Here is a 16,323-nt window from a genome sequence, read left to right as displayed (position 1 = left end):
AATATGAATTTTGCATTTCTTTGTTCTTGTTTAGTACATTGAAGAATTCAAAGTATATATCCTAAATTTTTATATATGGCAAAATGACTATATTGGTCTGAGAGTAATGTGACAGGATAACACTTCTGAAATTCAGTCAAGGGAAGAAAAATCAGTATTCTTAAAAAAGATTTTAGTGGCAGTTGTGGGATAAGTTGCCTTATGGTTAAAACTAATGAAGGAGATGACAAATAGTATTTGATACCTCCTCTCAAGAATCTTTTGTTTCGGGGTGGCTAGGTGGTGCAGTGGATAAAGCACAGGCCCTGGAGTCTGGGTTCAAATCCAGTCTCAGACACTTAATAATTTACCTAGCTGTGTGGCCTTGGGCAAGCCACTTAACCCCATGTGCCTTGCAAAAACCTAGAAAAAAAAGAATCTTTTGTTTTATAAATCTGTCTTATCAACCATTATAAAATATAGGATTTTAAAAGATAAATTTGTCTCAGAAGTACAACAGTATAATAGGCGATAGACTGCTGGACCTGGAGTTGGAAAGACTTGGGTTCAAACCCTATCTCCAGTACTTATTAACTAGATAATTATTTGTAGGTCATTTCACCTATAAAGTCTACACTAAAAATAGAGCTGATCAAACAGGTTTCTTTTTGTGTCTGTATTTTTCATCCATTTTGTAACCATATTCCATATGTTTTGTTATTAGGAATTCTTGTGTCTGAAATGGTTGACAATGGTCATTTTTAAATTTCTCCTTAGGAATAAGAATCTTGATGAATTTCTCATGGCATTATTATATTACTTATCTCATTATCTGCAGAAACTTTCATTAGAAAAGAAGCCCAAAAGCTACATGGCGTAAGTAGGAATCAATTTAATACTTCGAAGTTATTGCCCCAAACTAGTCTTCACATAACATGATGAATGCTTATATTTTAAAAGTTTTAAATGTGCTATGTTATAGATCAATTTACAACATGGGGGAACCATGTTAAGTCTTAAGGCAGTGAATAATTGACAAGGCTATTGAGTTGAAAATGGTATAGCTCTGAGATTTGTCCGTTTGGGTTTCCTTTTGTCAGTCAATACATTCAGAAATCTCTCCAAAAGGATTTGTGAGGTGCATTAAAAGCCTGCCAAGATACCAAAGTTGAAAGGTTATAGGAAAAAATAACATTCTGAGCCAATACTTAATACCAAATCAACTACCACTTTAAGCAGCAGGCTTAATGTTGTGTTCCCTGAATTAAAACATTTTGAACTAGGAGAGCTAAAGCTAGCAATTCAACCAATATGCCCTGTGACCTTTGGCAAACCATTGGAACTTTCCATGTACCTAAGTACATTGACAGTAAACTTGGACTGTGCATGTTCATGTCCTTGGAGTCTTAGCTACACTCATGTCCTCAGTTGCAAAATACTGTGACAATGCAAAATGTGCCTATTAAGGAACTTTAAAAGCACTGCTTGATAATTAAATGTAGAACTGAGAACAGATTTGTAAAGGATCAGATTAACAAATAATTCATGGTTGCAGCTGCAAGTAAAGTCCTTCAACTATGGAACTCATTTGAGGGTTATTTCACATGTCAGTACAGTAAAAACTTTAGATTAAAAACTTCAAATAAGGGGCAGCTAGGTGGCTCAGTGGATAAAGCACCGGCCCTGGAGTCAGGAGTACCTGGGTTTGTCAGGAGTACCTGGGTTCAAATCCGGCCTCAAACACTTAATAATTACCTAGCTATGTGGCCTTGGGCAAGCCACTTAACCCCATTTGCCTTGCAAAAAAAACCAAAACCTAAAATTTCAAATAATCAATACAGATAATATAACAGAATTGTCCCATAAAGAAGAACTAAAGTTAGTCAGTGTGCTATTGTTGTTGAGTTGAATATTTTGGATGTCTTTCAGAGATATTGATAAGCACCTTTTCTATAAAATTGGGAATTTAGTCTTATTTTTTTAATATTTTGAGCATTGTATTTCACTATAATTGATTTCCTTTACAATTGCTATGTATTAAATTTTATTCATTTCAAAATATTTTTCTTAGAAGGGGTTCATAGGCTTCACCAGACTGCCAGAGAGATCTGTAACCAAAAAAAAAAATTTAAAACTTCATCTAGTTAATCCCCTCCTTGATGTAAGAATTCTCTTTACCACTCTTGACAAGTAGATAAGTAGACTGTTTACATCTTTGAGTGATAAGGGACTCAAGTGTCTTATTACGTGATAATGAGGAATGTTTTTTTAGACATTCCTCAATGCTAGAAAGTAAAAATATCATGTCTACTCAATGATCCTAACTGATTTATGAACATCACCATAAAAATTTAATTCCCCTTCTGAATAAAATTAGCAAATGTTTGAAAATATTATTATGTCCCATCATGTCCCTAATAACATCTCTTCTCTAAGCTTCATATTTCCAGTCTTCCAGAGAAGAGTTAGACAATATTATCATCCATGATCTACACTCTTTTATTCATGAAGCTTAAGCTAAAATTAGCTTCTTTGATTTTCACCTCACACTAATAGTATTAGATTAATAATCAATAGGCTACTGTTAAGCCACATTTTACCTCTTTTACACTTAACAGCTAATTTTTAGCGAAAGTTTCCAGACTGTACTTACCTTTATTGAATTTCATCTTGTTAGATTTGATCCATATCTCTACACTGCTAAAATGTTTAGTGGTTGGCATCTGTCATTATTTACCCTTATCAGTTTTGTATTACTCAAACTTTTAATAAGGTTGGTTTTAAGACTCAGTATGAATACTGGATTTAGGAGTCAGAAGACTCTGGGTTTGAATTATTGGCTTAATTATTACCAAGGTCATTGGTATAATTACTAACAGAGTGACCATGGATAAATCACTTAATATCTAAATCCTCAGTTTCCTTACCTATAAAATAAAAGGGTTGGTGTGATATAGTATGGAAAGAGTACTATATTTAGAATCAGAGGATCTGATTTCAAATCCTGTCCTGTCACTCAATATCTTATCTGATGTTGGGCAAGTCATTAAATTCTGGCCCTTCATTTCCTCCTTTGTAAAATGATGAGTCAGACAAAATGGATTCTGGGGTGTCTACCAATTCTAAATAACTATTTTCATACAAGTAATTGATGAAGATGTTGAGCAAAATCAGACCAAAGAACTAGTGTACCCCAGGAGCCTTGTCTACATATCATCAGTGATCAGCATTCAGATTGGTGGACCAGCTATGAATTCACTTAACCATACTTCCATCTAATCCATAGTTCTTCATCCTATGTACAAGGATATCATGTGAGATATCTGTAATATGTCTATAGCATTTTATGATCTATCCAACTTAGTCAGCATCTAAAGGTTAATTAGGTTAGTTTCACATGACTTATTCTTAATAAACCCATCTTCACTCCTAATAATCACTACTTCTTCACAAACCACCAATTCTAGATTTGTCAAGATTCAACCACAAAATTATGTTCTGTAGTTTCAAAACCGTAGATTTCCTTCTACTTTTTTTTAAAAATGATAGCATTTGTTTATCTCCACTTCTCTGGAGCTTTTTCCCCCATTATTGCTTAAAAATTATGAACAGTAGTTCATTGATCATCTATTAGTTGCACATATTAAATTGACATATTTATTTCAGTAGCTAACAAATTTTCTGATTTTTATTAAAACCTTTTTCCTTTGATGCAACGACACCTGGGATCCTTGGCTCTTAATCCAGAGTCCATGGTTCTCAATCTGGAGTCCATGAACATTTAAAAAAAAAATTTGCTGACCATTTCAATAAAATTGGTTTCTTTTGAGATCTTCTGTATTTTTATTTTATGCATTAAAATATTATTCTGAGAAGTATCCAGATTAGACTGCCACTGGGGCCCACCATACAAAAGAGATTGGGCATCTCTGAGGTACAGTATATGCTTTGCATTAAATTTTTATATTATTATTGAACTAATTCACTTGTAGTGAATTTATCTCACTATACCACCATCTAAGGGTGTGATCCAAGATATGTGAAAATCTTGACATAAAATTATGGTAAACAGGAGCAGCAGTGAATAGAGTACCTGCCCAGGAGTCAGGAGGACTTAGTTCAAATCCAGCCTCAGACACTTAATACTTTCATAGCTGTGTAATCTTGGGCAAGTCACTTAACCCCATTGCCTTGCCACAATATATATATAGTAAACACTTGATCCCAGGTTGTATCTACAATTCTCTCTTACCTCCACCCCTCACTGGCTTAAAATTTTTTGCCTGTTAAAATGAAGTGATACTTTTAGCATTTGACAGAAGAATGTACAATTTTTAAATGTCTGCAAGGCTAATATTATGAAAATTAAAAATGCTACTACTCTTCAGGTGGGAATAGTATGGCAATCTTCATCTTGCAAATGGAGGGTATTCCAAATATTCATTGTTAAAAAGTAGATGTTTAGAGCATATTTCCCCTTAGGAACAGCAATACAAATTGTATTTCAGTTTTCAAACTAACCAAAAAATGGCTTAACTTATAATATAGCTGAACCATCAAACTGACCCAAAGAGACCCACATCTTTTAGAACCCTAACTCCTGATTTCCCCTGAATGGGAGTCTTAGAAGAAGGGGGTATATGAAAGGACTGGAGGAACTTCATCAGTAGAAGGATGGGAGCAGCAGAAATTCTTAAATTCAGATAAGATGGTACTGGTTACATAAGTTACTGTGTTCATAAGGTGTTCATAATATGAAAGCTGCCCCTATATATGTAGCAATGAGTTATGTATAAAACTTTTGTATATGTATATGTATATATATAATGTATATTTATATAACTTTATATAACTTTAAGTTACACATAATTATAGTTTTACATTAATTATAAAAACCATAGCCATTTACTGTTGTTTTTTTTGTACCTAATCTATTCCACTGATACTCTTCTCTATTTTCTTAGCCAGTACCAGATTTGGTACAGCTAGGCCACCTTCTTTTGTATTTTTTTACTTAATTACCTTGAAATTTTTTTTCTTTCTCCAGATGAATTTTGTTATGATTTTTTCTAACTGTAAAATAAGTTTTTAGTAGTTTGATTGGTATGGCATGAAATAAGGAATTTAGGTAGAATTGTCATTTTTATTATATTAACTCAGTCTAACCAAGAGCAACTGACATTTTTCCATTTGTTTAGGTCTGACCTTAATTATGTGAAAAGTATTTTGTAATTGTGTTCATATAATTTCTGGGTTTGTCTTAGGAGGTAGATTCCCATGTATTTTATGTTGTCTACAGTCACTTTACATGGAATTTCTCCTTCTACCTCTTTCTGTTGGATTTTGTTGGGCAATATGTGATGATTTATATGGGTTTATTTTATATCCTGCAACTTTGCTAAAGTTGCTAATTGTTTCAAGTAGTTTTTTGGTTGATTTTCTAGGATTTTTCCAAATATACCATCATATTATCTGTGAAAAGTGAGAGTTTTATTTCCTTGTTGCTTATTCTAATTCCTTCAATTTCTTTTTCTTATTTCTAAAGCCAGCATTCCTAATACTATGTTGAATAATAATGGTGATAATGGGAATTCTTGTTTCACCCATGATCTTACTGGGAATGCCTCTGGCTTACCTCCATAACATGTAGATGATTTTAGATAGATACTGCTTATCATTTTAAGAAAAATTCCATTTATTCCTATACTCTCTAGGAGTTGGTGTTGTATTTTGTCAAAGACTTTTCCACCATCTATTGAGATATGATTTCTGTTAATTTCTTATTGATATGGTCAATTGTGCTGATTGTTTTTCTAATATTGAATCATACCTGCATATCTGGTATAAATCCTACATGATCATGGTGTATTATCCTAGTGATAACTTGTAATACCTTTGCTAAAATTTAATTTAAAATTTTTGCATTGTTATTCATTAAGGAGATTGGTCTATCATATTCTTTGTTTTGGCTCTTCCAAGTTTTGATATCAGCCCCATGTTGGTATCATAAAAGGAATTTGGCAGGACTCCCTTTTCACCTATTTTTTCAAATAATTTATATAAAATTGAAATTAATTATTCCTTAAATGTTTAGTAAAATTCACCTTTAAATACATCTGGCCCTGGAGATTTTTCCTTAGGGAATTCATTGGTGACTTTTTAAATTTCTTTTTTCTGAAATAGGATTATTTAGGCATTTTATTTCTTCTATTAATCTGAGCAGTTTATAGTTTTGAACATATTTATCTATTTCACTTAGGTTGCCAAATTTATTGGCATACAATTGGGAAAAATAACTCTGAATTATTACTTTAATTTCCTCCCCACTGGTGGTGATTTTACTTTTTTTCATTATTTATACTTGTGACTTGGTTTTCTCTTTTTAAAATTGTATTAAGCAAAGATTTTTTTATTTTATTGTTTTTTTATAAAACCCAATTCTTAGTTTTATTTATTAGTTCAATAGTTTAATTACTTAAAATTTTATTAATTTCTCCTCTGATTTCAGAATTTCTAATGTGGTATTTAATTGGGAATTTTTAATTTGTTCTTTTTCTAGCTTTTTAATTTGCCTGCCCAACTGATTGCTCCCTTCCTTCTCTAATTTACTCATAAAGCATTTAGAAATATAAAATTTCCCCTAATAACCTACTTTGGCTGCATCCCACAAATTTTGGTATGATTTCTCATCATAGTCATTGTCTTGGACAAAATTGTTGATTTTTTTATGATTTGTTGTTTGATCTACTCATTCATTAATATTAAGTTATTTAGTTTCCAATTAATTTTAGCTTATCTTTTCATGGCCTTTATTACATATAATTTTTATTGCATCATGAACTGAAAAGTATGCATTTAATATTTCTGTTTTTCTGTATTTGACTGGCATTTTATGCCCAACATGATCAATTTTTGTATAGGTGCCATTTACCTCACAGAAGAAGGTATATTCCTTTCTATCTCCATTTTCTCTAATTGTTCTCCAGACCTTCTTATTTCTACCTCCTGGCTTCCTTTAAATCCCAACTAAAACTATAAATTTTAAAACCCAAATCACTGTGGCTTTCATTCATAGCCCAGTCACAGGCCCCAAACCAAGCTTCACTTGGCTCATTGTTTGGATTTTGTTGGTTCAGAGTACAAATAACAATTGTCTTCTGTCCTGCCCAGAAAGGGAAGACTGTCCCCTCCCATTGGGCATGCAAACTAGGTCATCTTTTTGTCTCATTTTTCACCTAGCCTTTAATCATGGACATAGCCTCAGACAATCTGAGATCTTGGAAAGACCTTGGTTTAAAAAGGACAAGGTCTTCCACTGTATCCTGGGCCATTGCCAGCCATCCTGACCCATGCCTCATCACTGAACTAGAGGAGAAGGAGGTTGATGCCTTTGCACAGCTGTGCCTCACTTAAATACAGTTCACTTGCAAGTGAAAACCTCACCCTCCAAATGTCATTGATCCTCTTAGAAGAATGAACAACAAAATTCCATCTTTTACAGGAAACTTTTCCCAACTCCTCTTAATTCTAGTGCCTTTTCTCTTTGAATTATTTCCTATTCATCCTTTATGTAGCTTGCTTTTAATATATTTGTTTGCTTGTTGTCTTCCCCCATTAGATTGTGAACTCCTTGAGGGTAGGGACTATCTTTTGCCACTTTCTGTAATCTCTAAGAGTTTAGCTGCAACGTAGGAGTTTAATATATGTTTGTTGACAGACATTCCTCATGGAAATACCTGTGGATCCTTTGAGAAATTGCTGATAAATATTTGTAACAGTTCTCTCAAAAGGTTATTGGGATGAAAGTGCCTCACTATCCCTAAAGTTTAATAATAATAATAATAATAATAATATGGAGCTATTTCTTTCAAAAAAGCCTACCTACCTTGGGCTTTACCCTAATTCAGTTTAGTCTTTTAGACTTGATGCAATTCTTATCCATTTTGAAGTTAACATGTAACTTTTTTTTTTCAGGAGTCATATAGAGAAAAAGGAGATGGAATTAGTTATTGAGAAGTTACAAGAATCTCAGAAATACCTTGCCCAGAAATATTGTGTTCTTGTTTTAGGGTTGGGAATGCCTGACATGCATCACATGGCCTGTGGAAAGTAAGTAAATACATTTTAAAAAGTTAAGTAGTTATGTAATTTTAGAGTCTTAGGAGCCCTTAGAGATTATTCTAGCTCAACCCCCTGTCATTTTGTAGATAAACTGAAGTACAGAGGATAACTGAATTGTTCAATGTCATATAGGTAGTGAATAGTGGCACCAGAATTCAAACTTATCTCTTCTTCTGACTGTAATTCTAAAACTTTTTTTTAGGCCTCCATTCTTCTCAGTGACCTCCACATAATGAAATCTTAGGTTGTATGTAGTTTCATATGCTTAGACTGTAGGGGAGGAAGAAGGTACTTACCTAAATTTTATTGATATTAACATTGAATATCAACCCAGTCAAATGAACTTGTTTAGTAAATATTTATGCACTTAAATTCACTGCATAAAGTTTAGGGTCTGCCCATTGATTCTTATTCACTTTTCCTCTGGTTTCTTGCCCCAGAATTTTAGATGTAACTCACTGTTAACATAATTACCAACCTGGGGAGTCCCATTATTTAAAGGACTGCTTCCCATAGTATCTCATGTTCCTCCTTCATAGAGGCCAGCTCACTTCTTAGAAAAAGTAGGAGCCATACAATAACTGCCTTCCATGTAATTAGTTAATGTCAGTCCATTATTATTAATTCAACTTTCACACAGTGTGAATAAGCTGACATTCCTAGGAGTGCTTTTTCAAGCATATCTTCTGACTTTTCTCCCTTTCTAATAGACATAATTTTAATGTTGGGCTGGTCCTGTTTTGCAATTATTCATCTTCTTTGAGGCTGAATTTGAGATTTCACAGAAATTTCAGTTGAAACTAGCAATTTTGGGGGTGTTAATTTTGTGCTTTCGTGTCTTTCTAGAACTAGGAGGGTCTGACTTTTTTGTAGTTGCGAAGTTTTGAATTCTTGGTTTCACAGAGGTTTTTATGATTTCTTTTTAACTGTATTTTTTAAGAAAAAATATATTTATGTTTTCTTAGCAAAATTAGAAAATCACTCCACAGTATATATAGCCTTATTAAATCAGGCCTAAAAAACAAATGACCCAAATTTGTATGGACCACACCTTTCTTGATGCTGTGGCATCAAGTTAAGAGGAGCATGGATGACTGGAGCTTAAAAAAAAAAGGCAACAACCCATCAAATCAGCTCCTAATCTGTGACAGTCAGTTTTAACCTTATTTCATCTGAAGAGAATTGTTGTTTTGGGAAAGAAGGGTGGAAAACACATAGGCAGATTGGGTTAGGTTCTGAATCCCTTAAGGACCCTCCCCTCTCCTTGGGATAGTCTTAAATAAAGATGTTTGTGGGTAAGGGTCTGATGAAATGAAGGACTCAGTAATCAAGTTTCAGTTACAAATAGCACTGAAACCTAAGGATCTTAACTCCTATTTACAATTCCACTACTGACTAGACTTTTTCTTCAGCTGCTTTTCAGTTCTTATTTCAAATAGGAAATGTTTTGTTTCTTGTGAACCCTGTTTGAGGTTGAAACCATAGCGATTCCTAGGGAAACTCAAGGGGACCCATTCTGTATCTGCTTATCCTGGGTCTCTTTGGACAGTGCAAGACTTAAAGATTCAAGAGATTACTTATCTAAGTACTTAACTTAAAAAAAAGTAACTATAGAGGGGGGGAGGAGAGGAAGAGAGAGAAGAGGAGGAGAAAGGGAAGAAGAATTTGTGAGAGAAAAAATGAAGGGAGAAGGGAGGGGAAGAGGAGGAAGAAAGAGAAAAAGGGGAGGAAGAGGAGGAGGGGAGGGAGGGAAAGAGGAGAGGGGATCAGAGAGAGAGAGAGAGAGAGAGAGAGAGAGAGAGAGAGAGAGAGAGAGAGAGAGGAAGAGAGAGTAGTTGTTGAAGAATAGAGGTTTATATGTCCCCAGGCTTGGGTTTGGGTTTTTTTTTGTTTATCTTTTTAAAGGAAGTTGTTTTCTTCTTGGCTGCTACTGTCATTGTTTCCAAGGCTTGAACAGATGCCTCTGCTGCTCCACATGCTTTGGGAATGGACAAAACTAGGTCATCTAAAATAAGGGTTGCTCTAAACTGGTTCCCAGAATACAAGTGGACATTGCTTTCCTAAAACATAGTTTAATTTGTTTCTCTTATGACATTGGCCCCTCCACCCTTGCCCTTCTTCCCTCCCCCTTTGCTCTCCAAGCTTTCTCCACCCCACCCTCTATATTTTGCATGTTTACTGTTGTGGGCTCTGATTTCAGCTGGCAGAAGAAAGGGAAGTGCTGAAATGCCACACAAGAACTCTGGTTGGGGAGCAGTTTTTGGCTGTATTGAAGAAATTCTAATTATCCATCTGCTACCCCAAAGAAACACACACACTCTCTCTCTCTCTCTCTCTCTCTCTCTCTCTGTGTGTGTGTGTGTATAATATATGTGTGCATGTATATGTTGTTGAAACTGATATTCTTTAAATTAGAATTAAAATTTTTATGATCTGTATTTCTGATCAAAAGTTGTCCTATAAGCCTCTAATTGAGGTCTGTGCATTTTGATCATTCACCTCTGCCCCTCCACAAGGTCTCTGTGTCTAGTTATAAATCTGAAAAGAGGCTCTGTGTGAAACAACCTAATGCCCCTTTAATTACATCTGCAAGTTTTACTGCAGAAGCTGTGTAAACAATCAAGACCATCCTGAGAAGGAAGGAATCTGCTTTGTTATCTAAATGTTAAATAAATTCTTGTACTTATGACATTTTGGAAGGAAAGAAATTCCAATGTTTTATATGTCCATATCATATCTAATAACAACATAAAATATCATGTCAGAAGAGGAGACAGTAGTCCTGGGATAATTGGATCTTTGTCAGTTCTGATATGGAACAGACCTTGTGGATAGGTTGGAGAATCATGTGTAACCTGATTGGTTGACTGCCAAAATTTTTATGTTCCCTTGTCAAAATTCTATAAAAATGGATTATTCAGAACCCACAGGTTCTGGTAAGATCCTAGAGAATTAAACTAAATTTATAAAACTAACTTTGTTTCATTTTTAGTTAAAGGGAAAAAAATAGATTAACTATACACACATCTATCTATATAGATATATGTATATCTATATATAGATATACATGCATATATCTATATATATATATATATATACTTCTTTATTAATTTATTAATTTATTTTCACCAATAAAACATTCCAGAAAAAAATAATTATTCCCCCTGAAAAACTTGAAATTTGATTTAGGACTGGAATTTGATCTTTAAAAGTTGATCGAACAAAGATCATAAACATATTAGAAGGAAGTGGGTGCCCTATAAATTAGGCCCCTCTTTTGGTATTCCTAATCCTTGGCAATTTATATATCTTGGGGCTGTTCAGACCCTTAAATGTGAATGTAGGAAGTAGATTATTTGTGGTTGAAGGGGTTCTAAGGGATTCAGAGAAATTCCTGGGGTGGCTGGTTCAATTCCAGGACCAACCTGGTCACAATAAGGAAATTCCACAGTTATCCCAGGGATCCTGAACCTAACAAGGTATTCAGTCCTTACCTCGAGTAAATTACCCCCAGTTCAGTCTCCAAATGACTTGGGTCTGGTCTCTGCCTCCTTGGGCTGTTGATGCTTTTAACCTGGACCTACTTACTTGAGGCCAGGCCAGAATCCAGTGTACCTTCAAGAAGAAGGACAGCAAAGGCATAGCTTCAATTTTCCTTAACAGTGACCTTGGGCAAACAGCGATTCATGGGCAAAGCCTACCTAAAAGAGACAGAATGGAAGTTTTCCTGACTAATGCAGGTGACAGCAAGTTCTCTCAAACCTCACTTTCTTTCACTGAAAGTGAATATCTTGTTCCCCTTTCAGTTTCTCTTCTTTTCAAGGCGCACAACTACCTTCACATCCTGTGCCTATTCTCCATCTTTGATCCTCCCCCAAAACATCTTCCAATCCTGATGATTCCTTCATAAAAACTATCTATAGTGCCCAAAGTTCACAGATGTCTCCCCACCCAGGCTTGTCAAAATATAATGATTTTCCCTTAACTTTTGATCAGAACCCTATGGGGGAGCCTGAAGGAGTAAAAGTGTTGTTAGTATCTTCTCAATTTGACCTAGGATCAAAACTCTGCTCACCTCACCTTAGTTAAGGTTCTGAGTTCAAACAATTTTATGGTAGTCAATTGGCCTATGTAAGTATGTAAAGAAGAGAGCTAGATTAGGTCCTTTAGAGGGAATGACTTAATCTTTCAGACTCTTTTCTGATATTGTTTGCCACCTTTATCTTCTTTTTTTGTTCAAGGGGTCAAAATACAACATTTGGTATTAACCATTGGTTTCCCTTTATGTTTCAGGGAAAAGGTTTCAGATACACAAAAAGATTGGAAGTTCTTTGAGGTAAGAAAGGCACATTAATGGAACTTTTCCTCTGAACAGATTTATCTCAGTACTTTAAGGATCCGTGAGTTCATTGAGGTGGGTACTTCCTTCACTAATGCAGAGCCAGATCTCTCTGTGGCTACCTAAGGAAAACTTTAACGGGGGGATCATGAGAGACATGATATATAAAATTACAACTAAAGTATTTTTTCAATGCTTTATTTTTCACAACCACCCAAGTGAACTGCTTGTATGCAAACAACTTCCAAACAATTTGTGACTTGTTACCCATACACTATTTCACTGAAATCATTGGATAATTTGATAATCAGATGGGCTATTTACCACACACACAACTTTTATTTTGGTAAAATAATTGGCCTTATTTATCACAGTTGTTGAGACAGTCCTTTTTCATCATAGGCCTTCTTCACCTTCTGTACATATGTAGCTTGGGTAGTATTCCGACGTGAGTACCTAAGAGAGATTGATGAAGAAATAGGTAGGCTCTTTCGGACTAATATGTTCAACAGTGCAAGAAGGAGGCGGGAAGGTGAAGAATCTGGTGAGAAAAAGAGAATGACTTTTGTACAATTCAGGTATGACCTTTTTAGTCTTTCCCTATTTACAAGGAAATCACAAAACAAGACAGTCAAACATAAGTTTTGTTTTGTTTTGTTTTCCTGAAGGAGAATGATGGCTAAGCGTCCAGCAATAAAAACAACTATTCACATGCGCTCTCCAGTCTTATCTACTATTCTGCCTTCCCCTAAAGAACATGCTCAGCATCTCTTTGAGAGGAACCGGAATCGTTTGAGTGCTCCCCATAAACAAAGCAGCCAAAAAGAATTGGTCAGATATGAAGCAGTTGCCATGCCAGTGTAAGTGACAATCATTATAAATGTGGTAGGATCCTGTTCCAATTCATTTAACCTTCAGTTAAAGAAACATTTAGAAATTATCTACTGATTGTAGAACTCTAGACTGGGGTTGCTTAAATAAAATATAGCTCCCAGGTTTATTGAACTTTCTGTTCAAAAAGAGGATAATCTGCACACTAGTGCAGTTAATTAGAAAACAAAGTCATCATGTGTTAAGTGTATCAAAACTGCAAGGAAGCTCAAGAGACACATGAAAAGGTTAAAAAAAGGGGGGGGGTAAAGAAAAAAAACTACTATCCAATAAGATGAAACTGGCTATTTACCCACTTGGGAGAAAGGTTCTCATAACTCTTGAGAATTGTAACTCTATTAGAGAGAATATACTTAGCCAGAAGTGATGGACACTCATGACTTTTCTGTGACTCAGAATGATTTAAAAACAACACCTCCTTGAAAAGAGGGACATTAAGGAGATGGGAAGAGGGAGGAGATTGAATTCAGTAGATCTCATTACATTGAGAGGTACAAAAGACCTGTTGTAATAGAGGGGAAGAAGGGAGAAGCTGAGAACCACCTGAATCTTCCTCTCATCAGACTTGGCTTAAAGTTGATTTACACAAACACTTAGTTAAGAAACTTATCTTGCCTTTTAAGTATTAAAAGGGGAAAAGGGGAGGGAGGAGGGGGAGAAAAAAGAGGAACTAACAGAAGGAAGGGAGGGAAAATAGGTAAAAGGGAAAGAGGAAAGAAAGGGGAGGGGGTTGACAGAGGAGGGCAAACACATTGAAGGTGGTGGTATCCAGAAGCAAAATACTGGGGAATATGGATAAAGGGAAAAATGGGGAAAAATGCAGAGGGAAGATAGCATGGAGGGCAATAAAGAGTTACATTTTTAACTTTGAATGTGAATGGGATGAACTCTTCCTTAAAATGTAAGCGAATAGAAGGATATGATTTCTCTGTCATTACATTCAATTTAGATCAATGTATATTATGGAAACATTATAAAGACTAACAGACTGCCTTCTGTGGGGAGAGGGGAAGGGAAGGAAGATTGGGGGGGAATTGTAAAACTCAAAATAAATAAAATCTTTAAAAAAAGAGAGAGCTGCAAAACAAATGTTATTTGAGGACTGAGGAGCAGAATTCTTGCCAAGACCTCTACAGAACATATAGCAATACTTGTCAGCCTGGATTCATTGACCTGAAAGAAACTAGTTTGAGCTACAAAGTGAGACAATGAGGTGGTGCAGCATATAGAGTGCTGGGTCTGGAGTCAGGAAGATGGTCTTTCTGAATTCAAATCGGATCTCAGACATTTAACTTGCTATGTGACTCTTGGCAAGTCACTTAACTTTGCCTCAGTTTCCTCATCTGTAATATGAGCTGGAGGGGTGAAATAGCAAACCACTCCAGTCTCTTTACAGGAAAATTTCTAAATGTTGTCATGAAGAGCCAGACATGACTGAATCAGCAACAAAGACATCAGGTTGAAGGCAAAAAGTTTTAAAGAAAAATTTGAATTTGATTCATAGTGCACATTAAAAAAGGACTGATCTTTCACAGAGGAGATCAGAGAAAAGGGGCAGGATAATGAGATATTAAACTGACTGTAAAAATATAGCCATGCATTGGGCTTCCATTACAATGTCCCTTACGTAAATCAGTAAAGAAACAGCAAAGTAGGATAAAGAATGGTGATAGGCCATGCTAAAAATCAGTTCACTGGCTAGAAGAGGAACCCAGTTTCTGTTAACTATGGAATCTCCGTGGAACTGGAGAAGGGAAAGCTCGGCGCTAACAAAAAGATGTTAGACTACTGTTGATAATTCAGTTCTTTCTGATTCCTCATGAAATTTTCTTGGCAAAGATGCAGGAGTGGATTGTCATTAACTTTTCCAGTTCATTTTACAGATGAGCAAACAGATAAACAGGATTAAGTGATCCTATAGTTTAATGGCTAAGAAGTATCTAAGATTAGATTTGAACTCAGAAGGATGAATCTTCCAACTTCCAGGGTCATTGCCTATCCACTGTGCCACCTAGCTACTCCCCCCCTCCACCTGCCTTAATACTATAATCCAATCAAGGAGAAGGTATATTTATTCTGGGGAAATGAGTGGGTTAGTAGTAAAATGAAGAATGATTGAAGGAATGTGACCTCTACTCCACTGTATCCCCTTAATACTGCTACCAATGTATTTGAGTTTCCTTAGATTTCAAACTGATTTAAAATGATGTGCTATGTATATTTATGACATTACTAGGAAATATGGGAAACTATTGTAAAAATTATTGTGATTGATCTTCTCTACAAGTTCTTTGCAGTAGATTACTGAAATGAGATTATTTTTTGTGTTGAAAAACCTCAGTTCTCTGCTATGCAGTTTAAGCTTCCCTCTAACAATCAATCTTTCCACACAGAGTTGGCATCCTGGGAGAACCTCGAAGTCTGTTCAACACTACTACCCTCCTCCCCAATGAACAAGAACAGATCGTACAGATCCCAGAGCCTTCAAAGAGAAATGCTTCCCTCTTAAATGAAAATAATGTCAAGGTTCAACAGACCTTAGAGTTAGCTATGAAAGCAATAGGTTCTCTAGGATTATTGATAAAATAACTGCTGTTTCTTTCTATAATTCAATTCCAGTAGAAATAGACTATCTTAATTACTAACTTCAAGCATGTGATTCTGATGTTGCCTAATTATTTTGGTAATCAGATTTAAAAAAAAAAATTTAAACCTCACTAGGATATTCCTAGGTAGTACTTATGAGAGTGTGCCAGAGAAGAAAGCAAATTTTTGACTTGAAGAACTAGGGAAAAATTTCAGAGGGCAATTGAGATGGCCTTATTTAATACTATGTTTCAAGAATTTTATAAGTTGTTTATTGACTTTCAAATTATTTTGTGATTATTTAGAGTAAAATGCTTGGAAGTTTGATCAATTTAATGATAAGGGCAGTTTTATTGTTTCACAGTAATTTCTTTTGAATGATATATTTTATTTTTTCTTTTGAACAA

General features: G+C 35.1%; 1 protein-coding gene across 1 annotated transcript in view; it reads left to right on the top strand.

Annotated features, from left to right (window-relative positions):
* Positions 1-16,042, top strand: part of PPP1R36 (protein phosphatase 1 regulatory subunit 36) — a 31,730-nt gene extending 15,688 nt beyond the window's left edge. The window contains 6 exon segments of the mRNA XM_074236139.1: positions 757-855; positions 7,954-8,088; positions 12,394-12,436; positions 12,842-13,017; positions 13,108-13,299; positions 15,724-16,042. Coding sequence (XP_074092240.1) covers positions 757-855; positions 7,954-8,088; positions 12,394-12,436; positions 12,842-13,017; positions 13,108-13,299; positions 15,724-15,919 — 841 coding nt within the window. The 3' untranslated portion in view covers positions 15,920-16,042.
* Positions 16,043-16,323: the final 281 nt, after the last annotated feature.

This window comes from Macrotis lagotis, chromosome 4 (genome assembly GCF_037893015.1).
Source record: "Macrotis lagotis isolate mMagLag1 chromosome 4, bilby.v1.9.chrom.fasta, whole genome shotgun sequence".
NCBI lineage: Eukaryota > Metazoa > Chordata > Mammalia > Peramelemorphia > Peramelidae > Macrotis > Macrotis lagotis.
Note: the sequence above shows the minus strand (reverse complement) of the source record. Positions and strands in the feature narration are given on the sequence as shown.